At 40.0% G+C, this 18302-nt stretch overlaps 1 protein-coding gene across 1 annotated transcript; it reads right to left on the reverse strand.

The window, feature by feature from the left end:
• Positions 1-6018: 6018 nt before the first annotated feature.
• Positions 6019-17735, reverse strand: LOC311006365 (tetraspanin-8-like). The gene is made up of 8 exons (XM_083999180.1): positions 17525-17735; positions 10108-10170; positions 9606-9725; positions 8714-8788; positions 8534-8629; positions 7105-7215; positions 6933-7016; positions 6019-6270 (listed from the first exon to the last, which is right to left on the reverse strand). The coding sequence occupies exons 1-8, from the start codon at positions 17579-17581 to the stop codon at positions 6190-6192; spliced, it is 687 nt and encodes a 228-aa protein (XP_083855306.1). The 5' UTR covers positions 17582-17735; the 3' UTR covers positions 6019-6189.
• Positions 17736-18302: the final 567 nt, after the last annotated feature.

The raw sequence follows: 18302 nt of genomic DNA on the forward strand, positions 1-18302 counted from the left end.
GACAACCTTGTTTACATTGAGAGGTCAGAGGACAACCTGAAACAGAAAGGAGCAGTACGCAGACAGTTTCCCATCAGGCTGGCTTTTGCATGCACCATTCACAAGGTTCAAGGTATGACAAGACATTCAGCTGTTGTCTCCCTGAAAAACATCTTTGAGCCTGGCATGGCTTATGTGGCTGTTAGCAGAGTCACCTCTCTCAGTGGACTGCACCTGCTGGACATGGATGAGAGTAAAATCTACGCCAACACTGAAATCACCGAAGCACTCGAGGCCATGAGACAACTGAACCTGGATGACATGATGCCACTTCTTCATCTCAGAGACACACTGAGCCGACCTGACACTCTGACCATTGTTCACCACAACACAGAGGGACTTCCAGCTCATATCAATGACATCAAAAGCCATCATGAACTGTGTCTTGCAGATGTTTTGTGTTTAACAGAAACCCACCTGCAGGGCTCCTTTGTGGCAGACAGTCTTCAACTTCAGGGCTACAACATGTTCAGACGCAACAGACACCTGTCCTACACTAATTTTCCCCGGATGGCAAGCAGAGCTGGTGGTGGAGTTGCTGTGTATGTCAGAGACCACATCCAGGTGCGTGAAAAGCAGTATGTTCATAATGTAACTGACCTTGAGTTTGTGGCTTTGAAGGTTGAGGCCCCAGTGAGAGCACTGATTGCAGCCGTGTACAGACCTCCAGACTACAGTGTGAGATCGTTCCTGTCGAACCTGAGCAGCCTTGTGGACTCACTGGAGATCATGGATGTACAGCCCATCATCGTCTGTGGCGACTTCAATGAGAATCAGTCCGTGGGAAACAAGCCAATACTGGAGATGTTTCGGTCCAGAGGGTATAAACAGCTCATCACTGACCCAACCACAGACAAGAACACAGTGCTGGACCTGGTTTTCATCTCTCAACCTCAGCAGCGTCTCCATTCTGGTGTGCTGAAGACCTACTACAGTTATCACAACCCTGTGTACTGTGTGTTGTCCTTTGGCAGTTCATGAAGTGATTCAGTGTTCACGTGAGTCTAAAAAATAAAATTGCAAATGACTTGTATGTCAAGTGGTAAAACATTTGTTTTCATAACCATGTACTCAGGTTGTTCAGGTTCCTGGTCAGGTAAGGGTTATCTATGATTGTGTTGTGCTTTTTAGGTAACCACATAGTTGATTAACTTGTTTTATGAAGTGTACTTAGGAAAAACTAATTACAAAATACACCTATACTCATAGCTCATCTGACAATGTTTTTTTTTTTTTTTCTCGTTATGATCATATCTGTTCAGGTTGCTGCAATCAATGTAAAATGTTTTTTAAAAACAATTATTATTCCATAGATCCTCAGTATGTTTTGGCCTGTGCATTTACCAGGGTGGGTTTTGGGTTTTGGGTTGGTAAATGTACAGGCCAAAAGACTTTTTGGAACCTCATAGAGCTTGTCTTTACCTACTTATAATTCATCAATAATTCTTATTCTTATCATTCTCACAATCCATGAGACAAACAGTGTAAAGTGCTTTGGAGTGGTCCAAGTGACTAGAAAAGTGCTGTGCAAGTCCATTTGACCATTTACATGATTATATACAGTCATATACAGCTGCTGAAAGTACATGTTCTCGGTATTATATTGTTTTTTATACTTAAGTTTGTATTCGTTTTTATGACAAAAATAACAAAACATAACAACAGCACAGTACAACATACCAAATAGCTGGCATGGCCCTGCCTGACCAGAGACTATTAACTGTGTGCTTTATTTCCCTTGCATATGAGACCAAGTTCCCCTTTGCGAGGATCAGCTTGAAACGGCCAGGTCATGGTGGCTGTCAGTCTGCCACTGCCGAGGCACTACGGCCTGTTACACCACAGCTGGTTCCCACAGGGACGCGCTCTACTTTTCGCCTGTCCTGGTCGGTCTTCGCAAAGGGACTATAAAGGTGTTTCTGGTCACTGAAGGTATGACTGACAGTATTTGGTCATTTAGAGGCTAAATGTGTTGCATATGTTTCATGCCACAATAATAACACGCAACATCTTTCTGTTTCCTTTTGTCAGGAGCACCTCCTACCACCTCATCACCATGTGCACATCCAATGCTGTGCAGTCTAATTCAGACATGCTGCTGCTGCTGCTGGGAAGATCGGTGGCCTGAGCAGAAACCAACAACATAGTGCTGCCACTGACCAGACACAACAGCAACATCCAAACTGTCAGTCTGTGGAGCCCTCACTGCTGGACCGCACAGATACATGTGATCCTGCCGCCAGCTCCTACGCCTGCTTATCATGTCCACTGTCTTCTCCTTTCAGGTCTCGCCCACTACCTCACAGGACTGGACAGCTTTTCAGGACCTTGTGATCTGTGTGAAGTAGCACCGAGGGTGACTGACTGATGATTATCTGGCAGATGATTACTGAAGGTAAATGATAATCAGTTGGGATGCAAGTGTTGAACATGCATGTTTTTTATGTTGTGACCTTAATTTTTCCTTTTTTAAAAATTCTCTTTTCAGGATCACCACCCTCCTGCTTCTGTTGATCATCTGGCAAGTGATGAGGTGCACTGCTGCATGGAACACAGCTCAGAACCACTAAGCCATCATGCTGCCACTGACGGCACACGGTAGCACCATCCAATCTGTGCAGCAAGCAGCAAATGGCCGTCAAGTCAGTTTTGAACGTGGGCCACTGCAGTCAGGACCGTGACCACGTGGTATACACTGCAGAGTCCCCTATGTTTTATTCTGGGCTTTCTTGTTTGTTAACAACATCTACTGCATGCCTGCCCGTCCTGGGTGAGGGATCCCTCCTCTGTTGCTCACCCTGAGGTTTCTCCGATTTTTCCCTGTTAAAGGTTTTCTATGGAGTTTTTCCTCAGTCGATGTGAGGGTCTAAGGGCAGAGGATGTTGTTAGGCTGCTGTGTGAAGCACTTTGAGACAAACTGTTTGAAAATGGGCTATAAAATGAACTTGTCTTCTTGCAAGTGCTTTAATAAAGACAGTTTGTAACTATCCTATGGACAGTCATTCCTACATGATGTTCACACGTCTTTGTTACATTTGATACTTAGATGTTTCACATCATTGAAGAAAGAACTATGCTGTGTTTGAACAAATACTTAATACTTCTACACAAATGAAAATGACACATAATGCCTCTACTGTCTAACAGCAGTAGCTACACTCTTGTACAGTTCAACTGTCAATATCCAGCAATTAATTAAGCATTTTCAGCAAGCTTGACCATTTCATCTCATTTAACCTCCTGTTTTGCAAGTTCTACTTTGAATCTGATCTCAGATCTGCTTGAACTATGTCAACATTGTCATCAGTTTTCTTTAGCTGTCAGGTTCCAGTGTATGGCAGCAAGTGTCAACTCTTCAACCGATACAGTTAAACATGTAGGATTTTCAACATTGTCATAACATTTCTACTGCTTTAAGTACTTTAATGTGGCTATAGCATTAGCCTTTTCATTATTGCTTCAGAAACATGTTCATCAAATTCAACATTGTTTCAACAATTTCTTCAGCTCATTCAGCACTACTTCAGCAATAGCGTTCAGCTGCTCAACATTGCTTTAGCAGTTTCTTAAACTAATTTAGCGTTGATTCAACAATTTCTTCAGCTCATTCAGCATCACTTTTGCTCATTCAGCATTGCTTCAGCAACAGCGTTCAGCTGCTTTCAGCATTCACACGCATTTTCTGCAGGAAATGCTATCTTTTTCTAGTTTTTATTTTTCATCTTCCGGACGATTTTCGATTCGCTACTAGTCCTGCAACTCGAAGAGTTGCAGGACATATTATATATCAAAACGTGCGTCCTGATCGGGATCGGTGTGCTATTACTTTTCTCAACAGTGTACGAATTTTTCGCGACGTAAGTCGCGAAAAACTGCGCAAAATTTTTGCATGTAAGTCAATGGGACGGGCGAAAAAAAAAGACCGAAAAAGACCAATCATCGGAGTTTAACAAAAGTCTACTGCTCAGGCATACTTTCACCTAGAGACTCCATTTAAACTTTAAACAGTAGACACAAGTCTTGTGTATTGTCGTATTACTCCACGTTTTGATAGGTCATATAGTTTTTGATCAGTCCCTGTTCAATGACCATGATCATTTTTGGAGAAATTATGAGATTATAATGGGTGTGTATTGGACGGAATGTTCGTGTCAGAGTGCGTGACATCGTCGGTTAGAGTGGGAGAGATGCCAGAAAAACTCCAGATTTTTTCTCTTTCCAAACTCGGCCCGGCCACAATTTACACTCTACACACATAATTTTTTCAGAATTTGTAAGACAAACTTGTCCTGTCACTCATCATCTGCTCAAAATATCAGAGAGACTTACAGAATTTAAACTCTGAGCCTCTAAGTGCGGCCACGTCTGTCTCTGCTCCTCATAGACTCCAATACAAATATTTTCTGAGAGAAGCAGAACGGCCTGATGTTTTAAAACTGCCAGCGTCGCCAAAATATTTACTGTAGAAACACCAAATCGTACCAAAAGTTTCAGTAAGTCCTTAGAGCAACGTTGATCTGTGTTTTGTTCTGATAGGAGTTACCGTTTTGTCATGCTAAGCCTAAATGTGAGACCGGTGCAGAGGCAGAAAATGGCTCTTTTTCTCCACGTTTCTGTCTGTCTCAGCCTGCGGGGGGGCCCCTATCGCCGTGGTAACCTCTTTGATCCTCAGGCCAGAGCTCGTTAACTTCATAAACAATCCACCTGGCGCTCGTTTACATGTTTATAAACACCGACACAGCTAAATCAGACTGACACAGGATGCAGCTACTAACTAACTATGTGTCAAGTCAGTCACACACACACACACACACACACACACACACAGACTCTAGAGCCAGCTTCATGTGATTACAGTTACACACACATCAAAACACACAGGTAACATACAAATGCGCGCGGAAGCGCGCACTCCTCTCCCACACTCTACAGGTAACTTCATGTGACACACACACACACACACACACACACACACACACACACACACACACACACACACACACACACACACACACACACACACAGTTAACCTAATGTGGTTACAGCTCCTCCATATCAGTGCTTATAGAAAGATGATCATGTGTCTGTCTGATCAGCTCTGTCTTGACCTTAAGATCGTGGGTTTGATTCCCATGTTGACAGAGATGGCACAACCCGCAGTAGCTCCCGTGGCCCATTCAAAATTTCCCGAGAGGAAATTTTCTAGTTAGATTTTGTTGTTTTTATTTCTCTTTTGGGAGTCGACTTCAAAATAAAAGACAAGCAAATATTGGAGAGAGTTTGTTGTTACACAGTATGACACATATTTTAGCTGGATGAGAAAAATAAACAAACATAAAAACAACCTTAATATCTTCAAGCAGAGTCAGTTAAAAAAAGAAAAACATCAGATGCAACATCAACAGGATTCGACTGCAGAAAAACAAAACGCCGCTATGAGCTTTTATAATTAATACAATCAAATGTTCACTGACTAATATCCTGTAATAACGTTGTATAAGATATTAAAGTATGCAGCATTGTCAAAGAGAAAGCTTATATATTTATTTATGAATTCATACATTTTCTTCTGTTTGTAATTGGCTTCCATGTGTAATGTAAATATTTGCAACCATTTTCTGATGTTTGTTCTTTGAGGCCTCATGTGAGTTATTAACTTATATATATTGACTTGTCAATTGTCATATATATGTTCAGTAAAATGCCCACGGATACGATACCACAGGTTTTCAGTAACATTAAGGAACATCCTGATATTGTGGGAAATAATGTTGTTTCCTCTCCTGCTCAGAAAAAGATTTATTTGATTGATTAAATATAAAACATATAGATTTTTTCTCCCTCACTTATCTTTTTATTTTTTTTAATCTCCATATTAATTAAGTTATTCTTCTCTGACACATTTAAATCACTCATTTATTTCACATTCTTCACACTTATATCATATTTGCCCAAAATATAAATACATTGAACCTGTGCAGCTCGTTTCAGATCCAGGCTGTGATGTGATATCAATGAGCCAATATATCAGCGTGTTCCTTCACAATAAAAGCACAGGTGAAATTACAGTAGCACTGAGGTGAGGGCTTATGCTGCGCGGGTCACTGGGACACTGCTGATTGGCCGTTGCGGTGCAGCGGGGGCGGGGCCTCAGGCGCCGGTCGAGCCGGTGGGGCCGTCCTTCTTGCCGATCTGAACGTAGAGGATCATGGAGAAGACCATACCGAAGATCTGGACAGAGGACGGGACATAGCGGGTCAAATGTTTATCAACAAATTGTATCCTTCTATGGTCACATTTGGTCACAATTACATAAAAAATGTAAAAAAAAAAAAATGGAATTAAAAATGAATAAAAGGATATATTGTCCAACTCAATTACTGTTAATATTCAGCATAAAAAAAATCCTTATCAATCACTGTGATTGACAATGCAAATCTAAAAATATTTATTGTTTTAATTGCACTGAACTCTAATAAGTGGATGTCTGAAACACAATTTCATTTTATGTCACGCATAAGAATGAAAAATCTAATCTAATCTAAATGTTAATGTGAATATTAAATACCATATATGAGTATATATATTTGTTAAATGTAATATACAATTACAACGGCATATTAGGGCCATTGTGAGTTTTAAAAAAAATGACTGAAGGAGTTATTAAATTGTTAATAATTAAAAATTGACAAAAATAAAAAAAACTAAATAACAATGAATATGAAATAACAAAATGCAAAAATAAAACACAAATATATGAAAAAAAGCCTCAGAGTGTCACAAATTTGCAAAAAAAAAAAAAAAAAAAAAACAAATGAATGAGAGAAAAAACAAGTACCCCCATAAATTGGTCATTTTTAAAAAGAAAAGATGTGTGTGTGTGTTGTACTGACCAGCAGGATGGCGATGGCGAAGGCGATCCCCACCACCACCTCCATGTGTTTCTCCATCAGAGAGACGATTTTAGTGGCACAGGGCTGCAGAGGTGAAACACAACGTCAATATCAATATCATCATCATCATCATCATCATCATCATCATCATCATCATCGTCCTGTCCTGTACCTCCTGGTAGATGCCGCTGGTCGGACACGCCGAGTCGGTCTTGTTGCAGCGACAGGAGTCGGGGACGGGGGTCCAGTCCGACGGTCCGTTCACCAAACCACAGCACTTCAACTGGAGGGAAAACACAACGAGATGAGACCATGTGTGTGTGTGTGTGTGTGTGTGTGTGTGTGTGTGTGTGTGTGTGTGTGTGTGTGTGTGTGTGTGTGTGTGTGCCCTCTGGTGGATTTCCATGGAAACTACAGCCCGGTCAACAAGTTAAAGGAGACATATTCTGTGAATGTTTCGGTCAAAATCCCCCAAGGATCAAACATCACAGCTCTTTTCATCCTCCACTGCAAAAACTCAAAATCTTTCCAAGAATATTTGTCTTCTTTCTTGTCAAAATGTCTCAATTTTAGTCAAAACGGATCACTTTCCACTTAAAATAAGACTCATCACCTAAAAATGAACTTGTTTTTAGACAGTTTTCACTTGTTTCAAACTAATTTTCAATTGAAATATGTAGAAAAATCTGCCAGTCAAAGCAAGTTTTTTGTGCTTGTAATAAGAAAGAAAAACTTGATCCACTATCAGATTTTTCTGATATGCTTGAAAAAAGTAAAAAGTGTCTAAAAACAAGTTACTTTTTAATGTGATGAGTCTTATTTTAAGTGGAAAGAGATTAGTTTTGACTAGAAATGACATTTTGACTAGAAAGAAGACAAATATTCCTGGTAAGAGTTTTTGCAGTGTCTCTAAACAGCCCTGTTCATAACGGCTGGCTTCAGTGCCTGTCCCTTTAAATGCAAATGAACCACTGCTTTCCCCGCCCCCTTCTACTGGTACCAGGTAGGGGTGGGATTATGCAAATTAGAAAACTAGTTACATCATTGGAAGACAACTGAGAGAACAGCTTGGATTTTAACCTAGGGAGTCTGCACATTACAGTTTTCTTTTGTCAATTCTCACATTTTGGGGGCCGGAAGGCAAAACACCTACCATACCGTACTTTCCGGACTATAAGCCGCTACTTTTTTCCCCGCCCCGGTGCCCCAGCTCTCGTCTCTGCACACCGCGACACAAACGCGCTCCGTAACCTGTAATCTTTTGTTTATGACGGTTAAGACTACACAAACACACACACCGTAACATCGTATATATTATGTAACGTTATCCACCGCTCCATTTATTGATTTTTTGCCGGCTTCCCTACTGTCTTTCTGTGTAAATATCTCATGTTAGTGGCTTATATTCAAGTGCGGCCTATATATGTATGTATTTTCTTTTAAAATTTTGCTGGTGCGGTTTATACTCAGGTGCGCTCTATAGTCCGGAAAGTACAGTAAATATATGTGAAAGATCCTTCAGAAAGTGATATTTCCATCATATTTCTCCTTTAAAGAACCTTTATGGAGGGTTTCTATGGCAACGTGTGTGTGTGTGTTACCTCCCGCTGAAGTTTCTCCAGGTCCGCCTTCACGTTTTCTGGTTGATTGGACAATGGAGTGAATTTCTCCAGACGCTCCTTCACCCAGTCCTTCACCTGTCACACACACACAAATGGTCAGACAAAGTGATGGGCGTACACCTGACACCTGTGTGCGCTGTGAGTCACTTCCTGTTTTACCTTCTGCTCGCCTACAGCTCCCAGGATTCCTGCCGCCACCAGGAGGATGAAGATGAGGAGGAGGAAGATGAAGAACTGAGGAGACACAGGAGGAATATCTCAATTATTATAATAAAGACTTTTATATATATATTATAGAATTTGACTATTAAACAACAATAATAATTTATTGACTTAAATTTGACTGAGCTCACTTATTATTAGCTGCTCTAAAACTGTCGTTACACTGCAAAAACTCAAAATCTTGCCAAGAATATTTGGTCTTATTTCTAGTCAAAATGTAATTTCTAGTCAAAACAAATCTCATTATACTTAAAATAAGACTCATCACATTAAAAAGTAGCTTGTTTTTGGACACATTTTACATCTTTCAAGCATATTTTCACTTGAAATCAGTAGAAAAACTTGCTTTCACTGGCAGATTCTTCTACTTATTTCAAGTGAAAATTAGTTTGAAACAAATGAAAATTATCTGAAAACAAGTTTATTTTTAGATGATGAGTCTTATTTTAAGTGAAAAGAGTTTAGTTTTGACTAGAAATTAGACATTTTTACAAGAAATAAGACAAATATTCTTGGAAAGATTTTGAGTTTGAGTTATTTTGGTTTCAACCAGTCACAGGAAAACTGCTGTTTTATTCAGGTGTGAAACTCAAACTACAGTTTATTAATAAATAAATAACATGTAACTGGGTCCATACACACAACACACACACACACGACACCTGAGACACTGTGATACATAAGCGTCAGACAACTTTTAAAAGGAGAAAAAGAGGAAACATCTGATCTCTAATTGGTTTGTAGTTAAGAGAAAAAAGATTAACAATTTCTGTAAACTGTAATTTAGATTATTTATAGTATTTATGTGTGTTGACGTGGCGACGCTCACCAGCAGCAACATGCAGCGGTTCTCTTTGATGGCGCCACAGCAGCCGAGGAAGCCGAGCACCATGATGATGACGCCGATGGCGATCATCAGGTCGATGCCGGGGAGAGACTCATTGGTGATCTGAGGAGGAGGAAGAAGAGGAGGAAGAGGAAGAAGAGTGAGTTTTTGAACTTGTCTTTTCTCTGTAATTAAAGGGATAGTTCACCCTGGTTCGTCCAAATTTGACGAACCGGGAAGAGGAGCTTCGAGAAGCTTCCGCTACAAAACAAGCTTGAAATATAGACTTATTTAATTTTTTCGGGACAATTTCGCATTTCAGGGCTTCAATACAAGACGGACATTACATACGAGCAGCATGGAGGTATTTGGATGTTTTTTGGTGTGTCTTTTTGTTACGAACACAGTTGGTATCCATTTGCAACCGTTATATGGACATGCAAAATTTCAATTTTGGGTGAACTACAGTATCCCTTTATAAAACGGTTCTGATGATCGAACTCACCACGTTTCCGTCTTTATTGACCTTCAGGTAGATGGACACGCCCAGGATGATGCAGCCACTGATCTACAGAGACAGAGAGAGGAGGTTTAAATTTAGAAACATGCAACAAACTGTAACTCTATTGGTTGATTTGTGAACATCTGGCGACACCTGGTGGACAAAACCTGCAACAACATCATCAACAACAACACACAGGAAACATCTGAACACAATGTGAACAATGGAAGAAAAACTAAACCACAACATCATCATCAATCATCATCAGGTCTGGTTCTTCAGCTCCGTGGTGGGCGGGGCTTCACAGTGACTGACAGGTGACTGACATGTATTATTCACCACCGCCAACACTCAGACAATTAGCCGCCACACACACACACACAAAAACACACACACAGGCCTCTGTGAGTCATAATAACCCGGCATCAATATTTCATCCTCGGAGGCGGGACAGGGACAGAGAGAGAGAGAAGACAGAGCCGGAAAACAGAGACACGTCCATCCACGGCGTCTCCATGGAGACCAACAGACTGCAGGTAATTACAGGATAATGTGGATGAATTGGATGCAAAACACACACAGACACACACACACACACACACTCACTCCGACAGGTTCAGGAAAATATTTCAAAAATAAAAGCAGGACATACAATTGATATTATGATAGTTATGTGATTTTTGAAACAATGAAAGGTGAAATATCAAGTTGTGGAAACACGAAAATTATTTTTAGATTTGAAATAAAGCGGAAAGGAAAGGTTGTGTTGATATTAAAGAGAAAACGATGGATCATTCACTTCACGGCTGAATGAACGGAAACAGATGTGACAAACATCTGCAGAGGACGCGACCTCTGTGATCACAATGGCAACACACACACACACAGTGTACGTGCAGCCACCACACCCTGAGCATGTTTATACACTGCTCTTAGTCCAGACCGTTGATTCAATAACACACACACCCACACACACCTGACCAGAGAAACCAGTGCAACTACAGTCTTGTGTTTCTGACCAATCAGCTGCAACCTCAGGTGAGTGTGAGCTCCATAGCGACCTCACAGCTGTCAGCAGCTGAACAGAAACTTAGAAAAATTAAAATAAACTAAATTATTTACTCAAATATGTCAAAAAATCTTAAATATATTGATTGATAATTCAGTTTTGTAGTTTTTGCTTCATCGATGACTTCAACTTTACTGTTATTTTGATTTTTACACTTTCACTTATCTGTGGAGTTCATAACAAAACACTGAAACTACTTTGCTTTAAACATTGTTATATTATTGCAGTATGTTCTGCCTTCTGCACTTTAATGGTGATTTCTAAATAGTAATTAATTTGGTAATCAATTTGACCATTTATATCTATACTTGTTCATTGTGAATGTTTTATCCAACAGCCCATGCATATGAAATGTGCTTTCCAGATAAAGCTGCCTCGCCTGAAGCAGCAGGTTGGTCTGTCCTGATGAGTAAGGTGATGTCATCGCTGTGCACCAATCAGGATTTGAATCTCAATGTCCAACAGATGGATAATGATCTAATTATCTAATTATCTCTAGAAAGAGCTGCACACATGCTCCAGTGTCTGCAGAGGACAAACGTTTCAGGAGGAAAACAATTCTGTAAATACAAAAAAAGTGACATTTTTAAATGTTTAAAAGAGAATTATCCTAAAAACTCTTCACTTTATTCATTATTTATCTTATATAAAGGCAAATTGATGTTTAAATGCTATGAAATTAGTCCAGAGACAGATGGTGAATGAGCTCGTCTCAGTTCAGTCCTGAATGTTGGATTGTTTTTATCCTGGAGATCAGTTCTCCTGAAGAACCAGAACTTTTCTACAGGTAAAAAAGGATCCTCACAGCAGATACTGATCCAATTAGGTTTTTTCTCTTTCTTTGCTGCATTTTGTACAAAGTTAGGCTACTGATCCTCACAGGAAGCTGTCAATCAATCCATCCATCAATCAGCAGGAACAGTGAATAGAGTTCAGTCATTTAGTTTAAAGTTCTTCTTGTTTTACAGTATTTAATATTTCACGTGAAGATCTGAGAGCAGGTTCTTCAGTCCAGAGGATTTTTGTAAAGTTCAGGTTGGTTGAACGACAAACACACACACATAGAGAGAGAGTGTGTGTGTGTGTTGGTGAAACATCACCTGAGGCTCAAACCTCCATTCGTCTGTTCACACTCCAATTCAATAAAACTTTAAATACAACAAATCTATGTTCACATTTTATTTTTCCCTCGTTCTTCGCTTCCTCTAGTTTTTATTATTCCCTTTTCTTTTTCTTTTTTACTTCTGGTAAAGAAAACTCAGTGGAGATCCGTTAACAGGAAACCGTCTGTGACTAATTCTGGGATGGAGAGGAGTGATTTCCTGCTTTTCTGCTCGACTGTTTAATCTGCTGTTAAAAAAAACACAGTGTCACAGAGCTGCTGTTTTAAAAGGTGGAGTCACATCCAGAGAAAAAGACTCTCTAGATCTGGATCTGCACTGTAAAAAACTGACCTGAGATCAGAGGAAACAACTAGAAACCAGAATTAAAACCAGTTTATCTTCATTAGAACAGATTTAAGAGAAGATGATCTGGATTAAATTAGTTTTTGTTTACAATCAAGAACAGATATGATATAAAAAAAAAAGAAAGAAAATACTAATTATTTTTACCAGGGTTAAAGGGGAAAACATTTGATCAGAATTAGGTTTTTAATTAACCTAAATAATGTTAAAGTTGATCTGGATTTAGATTTTCCAGATTTTAATATATTATTATGATTAAAGATAAATATAGGCCTAATTATCAGTGTTTGTTCTAAGTTTAATTTGATCCTGATAAATAAATGGCAGTTTGCATCAGATTGAGATAGTCATTTGTTTTATTACTAGTAAAATAGTTTCATCTATTGTGAGTGATAAATGGTGAAAAGTTGTGTAACACCAGTTTAACCTGTTCCTTTATGTCCCCGCAGGGCTCCTACATCTCACAGGTTGTGATCTGCAGTTTTTATTCTCCTTAGGTAACTAGAAATAAGCATCGTCATGACATTAATTATAATAACCATTATTATAGTGAAAATCACTGGGTCATTTGACTGAAAGGCTGCTCTTTCTGTCATTTAATCCACAGCGGTCGGTTCGTCCCTCAGCAGTGACTCGCAGGCAACAAATACTGTACTAGTAGTGAGTCATTGTGTAACTGAGATACTGTACAAACTGTTCTGCTGCAAATCCACCAAGACCAGTGAGGCGGCGAGTCGAGACTGTGGCATTACACAATAACCACACACAAACACAAGTAGTAGCTACAGCAGTGACTCAGCTAATTACAGGTGTTTGTGTGTTTTCAGTGATGAGCCCCCCCAACACCGTTCCTTTGTTTGGGTCATCTGACTCAACAGGTTAAAATCAGACAGAAATACCATCAGTGGGAAGCAGCCATCTTGTTTCTACACTTCCTCTACTCTACTCTACTGAAGTTAGCAATGCATGCTAACCAGCTAGCTCCCGTCTGGTCGGCCCGTCTCATCACTTTCCGATACCGAGTCGCTGCCGGAATCCAGTCCGACCTGAAGATGTAACACTAAGCCGCAGGTGTATCATTAACCTCTTTGTCTTCTAAACACAATGATGGCTGAAGCCCGAGGCAAGACCGATCAGCAAACAGCTGCTAATGCTAATGTTAGCTTTGCAGAAACAGCTAAAACCAACAGTCAGGAATCGAGTAAAATAACGGGTTTTTCCCCTCAATTTTAATATGTAACATGAAAGACCAAAATCCAACCACATCATAAGCAGTGGCCCACATGTGCACTTGTGGTTTGCAGTTGTGCTAAGCTTTCTTTCCGCTGGACTCATCTCGTTCCTCCTCTACTCGAACAGTCCCTGAACGCAGCATCTATAATTAATGGAGGATGTGAACACTCAGGCATTAGCAGGCGTTAATGCCCGGAGACGGGCAGATAGCTGCTTATATCTCTACTCACTGGCCATCATCAAACCAATTGACGTGTTTGACGTGATGTGTCTGCAGCAGTTTGTTGTTGGAGAACGCAAAGAGTTGTGTTACAGCCCTGATGTGGGACCATCATAATCCACAGTAGGCTATCATGTCTTATCTTCACCCCTGATGCAAGTGTGACTCAACTCACAACATGCTCTCCAATAACACAATCTCTTATCGTGGCGTTACATCGGTCTGTCAGGTCCGGGGGTTCAGCTTCACTTAGAAACTAAAAGCTAATGTGGAGCCACAAGTTAAAAAAAAAAAAAACTACAGTAAACAGGGTTCACAGTAAATAACAAACCCAACCCCACCCTCACCACCACCATCATCATCATCAGGAAAACGCATCATGTCCACTGAGTGGGTGAAATCAAGTTAACATTGATTCAGCATTGTTTCTGGAAACCTGAGAGAAGGACTGAAATAACCTGTGGCAGAGCGACGTCCACTCAGCGGGCGCTTTATTTTAAACCGGACTCAGAGTTTGGTAAACAAACACCTCCTTCTCTGTAAGTGTGGGCAAACACAGCTGAGTGGGATTGGCTGAGACACCATGACAATCATGAAAGACAAAATAAAAGACCCTAAAATCTTCTCTAAAAAGAAGTCCCGCCACTTACTTCCGCTGGACTCCCATGGGACCATTGGGGACGTAAAAAAGGAATGGTGTTCAATGGACAGAAAATAATGCCTTGGATTACACAAATGTTCTTTAAAGGCTTAAATTATATTTTTTTCATGTCAAGAGTTTGAGAATGAGAAAAACAACATGTTATGTATGTGATCACGTCATCACCGTTTCCCTCCAAACAACATATGTGAAATCCATGGCACAATTCAAACATTGAATCTCACTGATAATTTCTCGCTTTGTGTACCGGAAACAGAAGGGCGGGACTTCGCCACTCTATTGTAAAGTTTTACGGTTAACGAACTGTGCTGTCCCAACTTCTGCTCAAAAATAATAAACATTGAGTGTTTGTGTTACTACATTTCCCAGCATGCCCTTCAGTTACCTTGATGACATCATCAGAGGGCGCCACAACCAGGAAACAACAAACGTGTCCTGTGGTGAGGTATGGTGGTTCGTTTCTTCTAAAGTCCAATTATAAAACCAGAGACAACTTAGTTTCTGTCACAAACTCAGACTCACAAAAGAGGAAACAGTCATAACGGTGCGGTTAGCTAACTTTAGCCACAGGTGTTACAGTACCTGTCCAGATAAAGCAACTGCTGCAGGACTTAACTGGGCTGATTTTTTTTGGCTATTGTCTGAACTTTTTTAATGTTTAAATTGTATTATTTCGTCATTTATAAGTTTGAATCCACATTAAAAGCTGCAATTAATTGTGAAGTTTTACATATTGACCACAATGTGTCCATGTTTTGAACTGAACAACAGATGGGGATAATGTTGCAAACTTGAATGTCTCCATGAGGGTGTTTAATGGTCGTTGTCTTGGCCTTACATCAGTTTGTGTTGTGGAAAATCAGTAATTGCAACCTTGTGGTGAACGCTAATTTTTAAGAGTTAAAATTTAATGCACTTTTTAAGATGCTCCTTTACTGCTAATGCTAATGACATCGGAGTCCATTCCAGGAGGTGGATCGTTTAGTTTGGTTTTTTTTTTATTATTGGATTCTAAAGATTTATTTTTTTCAAACTCAACATTATGCTGAGGTGGAAATTAAAAATACAAAAACACATAAAAGATGTTTAAACTAAAAAGTGGATGAAGCAGTTGTTAGCCCAACCCTATATTTCACTTGTTGCTGCATGTACTGTAACGCAAAGCACATACATATAATGAAATGTGCCATACAAACAGAATTGCATTGACGTCCAACTTTTATAATAACATGCGTATTTCTATAGCACTGTTCAAACACTGTGAGCGATGAATCACATCCAGTGTGTGTTGTGCAAGAGCTTAATCCCAAATGCCTGAGTGGAGCTACACTATATATTAACCAGCACGCAACATGTGGTTTTAAAGGGAATCTCCCATTAGAGAATATGAGGAAATAGAGTTAGTGGAGCAGAGTGGGCTTGATCAAACAGTGACTTCTGAAGAGGCTTCAGGAAACACCCCCACACTCTTTAGGTTGAGCAATGGCTCCTGATTCATTTGCAAAATATGGGTGGGGGAGTGGTGGTGGAGGCTGCAGAGGACAGACAGGAGTGATGGTGCGAGGCTGAGCGCCGGGGCCACGCCCTGAAACTGAGCAAGTGTGTGTTTATAAAGGGAGAGGCGGCCAAATGATAAAGAGCCGACACAACCTGTTCTACGCTCCCGATATGCCTGCTGAACAACAAAGAGCTGAAAAAATGATCAAACACAGAAATACCTGACAAGAGGAGACTGTATTATTCCATTTAGGAAAGGTTCGTTTAGTTCTCTGTTAGAGCTGCACTATAGTGTGGAATTCCATCCCAGCTACTATTAGAGACCTGAATACTTACAACTTATTCAGAGCTCATTTGAAGAGATGGTTAACTGGTGCTCAGCTCTGTCAGCACTAGTTCTTTTACACCTTCCTTCCTCTCTCCGGTCCGTCTGTGCTGAACCTGTAGCCATCTTGTTGTTGTCTGTCTGCCTGTGTCAGCATGCATGTCTTTTTGTGGTCTCGTTTTTACTTTGTATGCATGCAGTTTGTGTCTGTGCTTCTGCTTTGCATGCTGTGGTGTGATGTGTCCTGCGTCATGTGTCTTTGCTGCATGTGTTGGGGATGTAGCTATTGAATTATGTTTTCTGATTGATGTTATATATGTTCCTTTGTCAAGTTGTATGTTCTTTTGTCAAGTTGTTAATTGCTGTGCATGTAGATTGCCTTGGATAATAACTTTGTAATTGTAATCATATTCATATTCTGATTTTTTGGGTGACTTTTTAACATCCGTCTGGGGACTACAGATGAAAAATAGCCTCTTGGCTAATTCTGGCGCATTTACAGTGATGTTATTAATGTGCACTGTCCCTGTTTTCAAATAAACGTATTATTATTATTATTACAAAGATGAGGAAAAAGAAGGACAACATAAAAGACTACATTAAAATGTCCAAAATCTGTTCAACAGGTTGAAAATAGTTGGTAATCAAAAACTACATCTCAGTTTCCAGCAGCAGTGCAGCACCTCCACAAACAAATTCATTTTGCATTGAAACCGACACAATCCAAACAATTTGAATAATAAAATCACCCCAACCAGAAACCAAATCAACCATCAGCCACTGATGCAGTCTTAAAAACTCCTACAAAAACACAGCAGATAGAATTTAAACCTGGTAAATTATTTCTACTGATGACATGACTTATTCACGCTTGTATAATAGTAATACATCACATGTAAGGTCAAACTATCGACGAGTTTAAAATGATATGTTTTGTTTTCAAACTTACCCAGAAAAGAAGGTTGAAGAAGAAGAGCAGGTATTTGATGCAGTTGTTCACAGCCATGGTTTTTCCTTTTCCTTTTTCCTTTTGTCCTTCACTCGTTCCTCCTCAGCGACTTCTCTCTCAGGACTGACTGCCCTCGACGGACACAAGCTTCCTATAGAATGACGGCAGAAACTACTGAGACTCCCTCAGGCTTGTAAACAGACCAGCCTGCTCTACCTGTTTCCTCTCACTGGTGGTACGTCCCCCTTTTGTCTTTCCGCCTTTTTCTTATCTGCCACCTGCTTTTCCATCCCAACCTGCTGACTCCTTCTTTGTCTTTTTCTTTTCCAATCCTGCACACTTTTTTTTTTTTTTTTTTTACTATGTCACCACATTTTTACTCTGTGGCTCTTGTTTTGTTTTGTTTTTTTTAATCTTCAATGCCTTATTTAATTGAACCGGATGATCAAATGTTGAAAGACTTGTCTGGGCGGAAAATCGGTCATAACAAATGGAGGCGTGTTTAATCTCTTAGACATTTGAAGACACATATTTCTTATTGTAAAACCTCTCATTACTATACTGGCAGATAATGACTCTACAGATGGCAATGTGGGTGTGTCCCACCCACACATGAACTTCCTTTCACCTTCATCTTTTTTTTTTAGATACTACAACATGGGTGAGTGCTCTGCTGCCATCCATCCCTGCTCCTCCTCTGCATTGCTTAAAGACAGACACAATCAGCCTCAATCTGAGAATACTAGTTTAATAAAGGTAAGTAAAAGGAAATCTCAAC

This window comes from Trachurus trachurus (genome assembly GCF_905171665.1).
Source record: "Trachurus trachurus genome assembly, chromosome: 23".
Taxonomy (NCBI): Eukaryota; Metazoa; Chordata; class Actinopteri; order Carangiformes; family Carangidae; genus Trachurus; species Trachurus trachurus.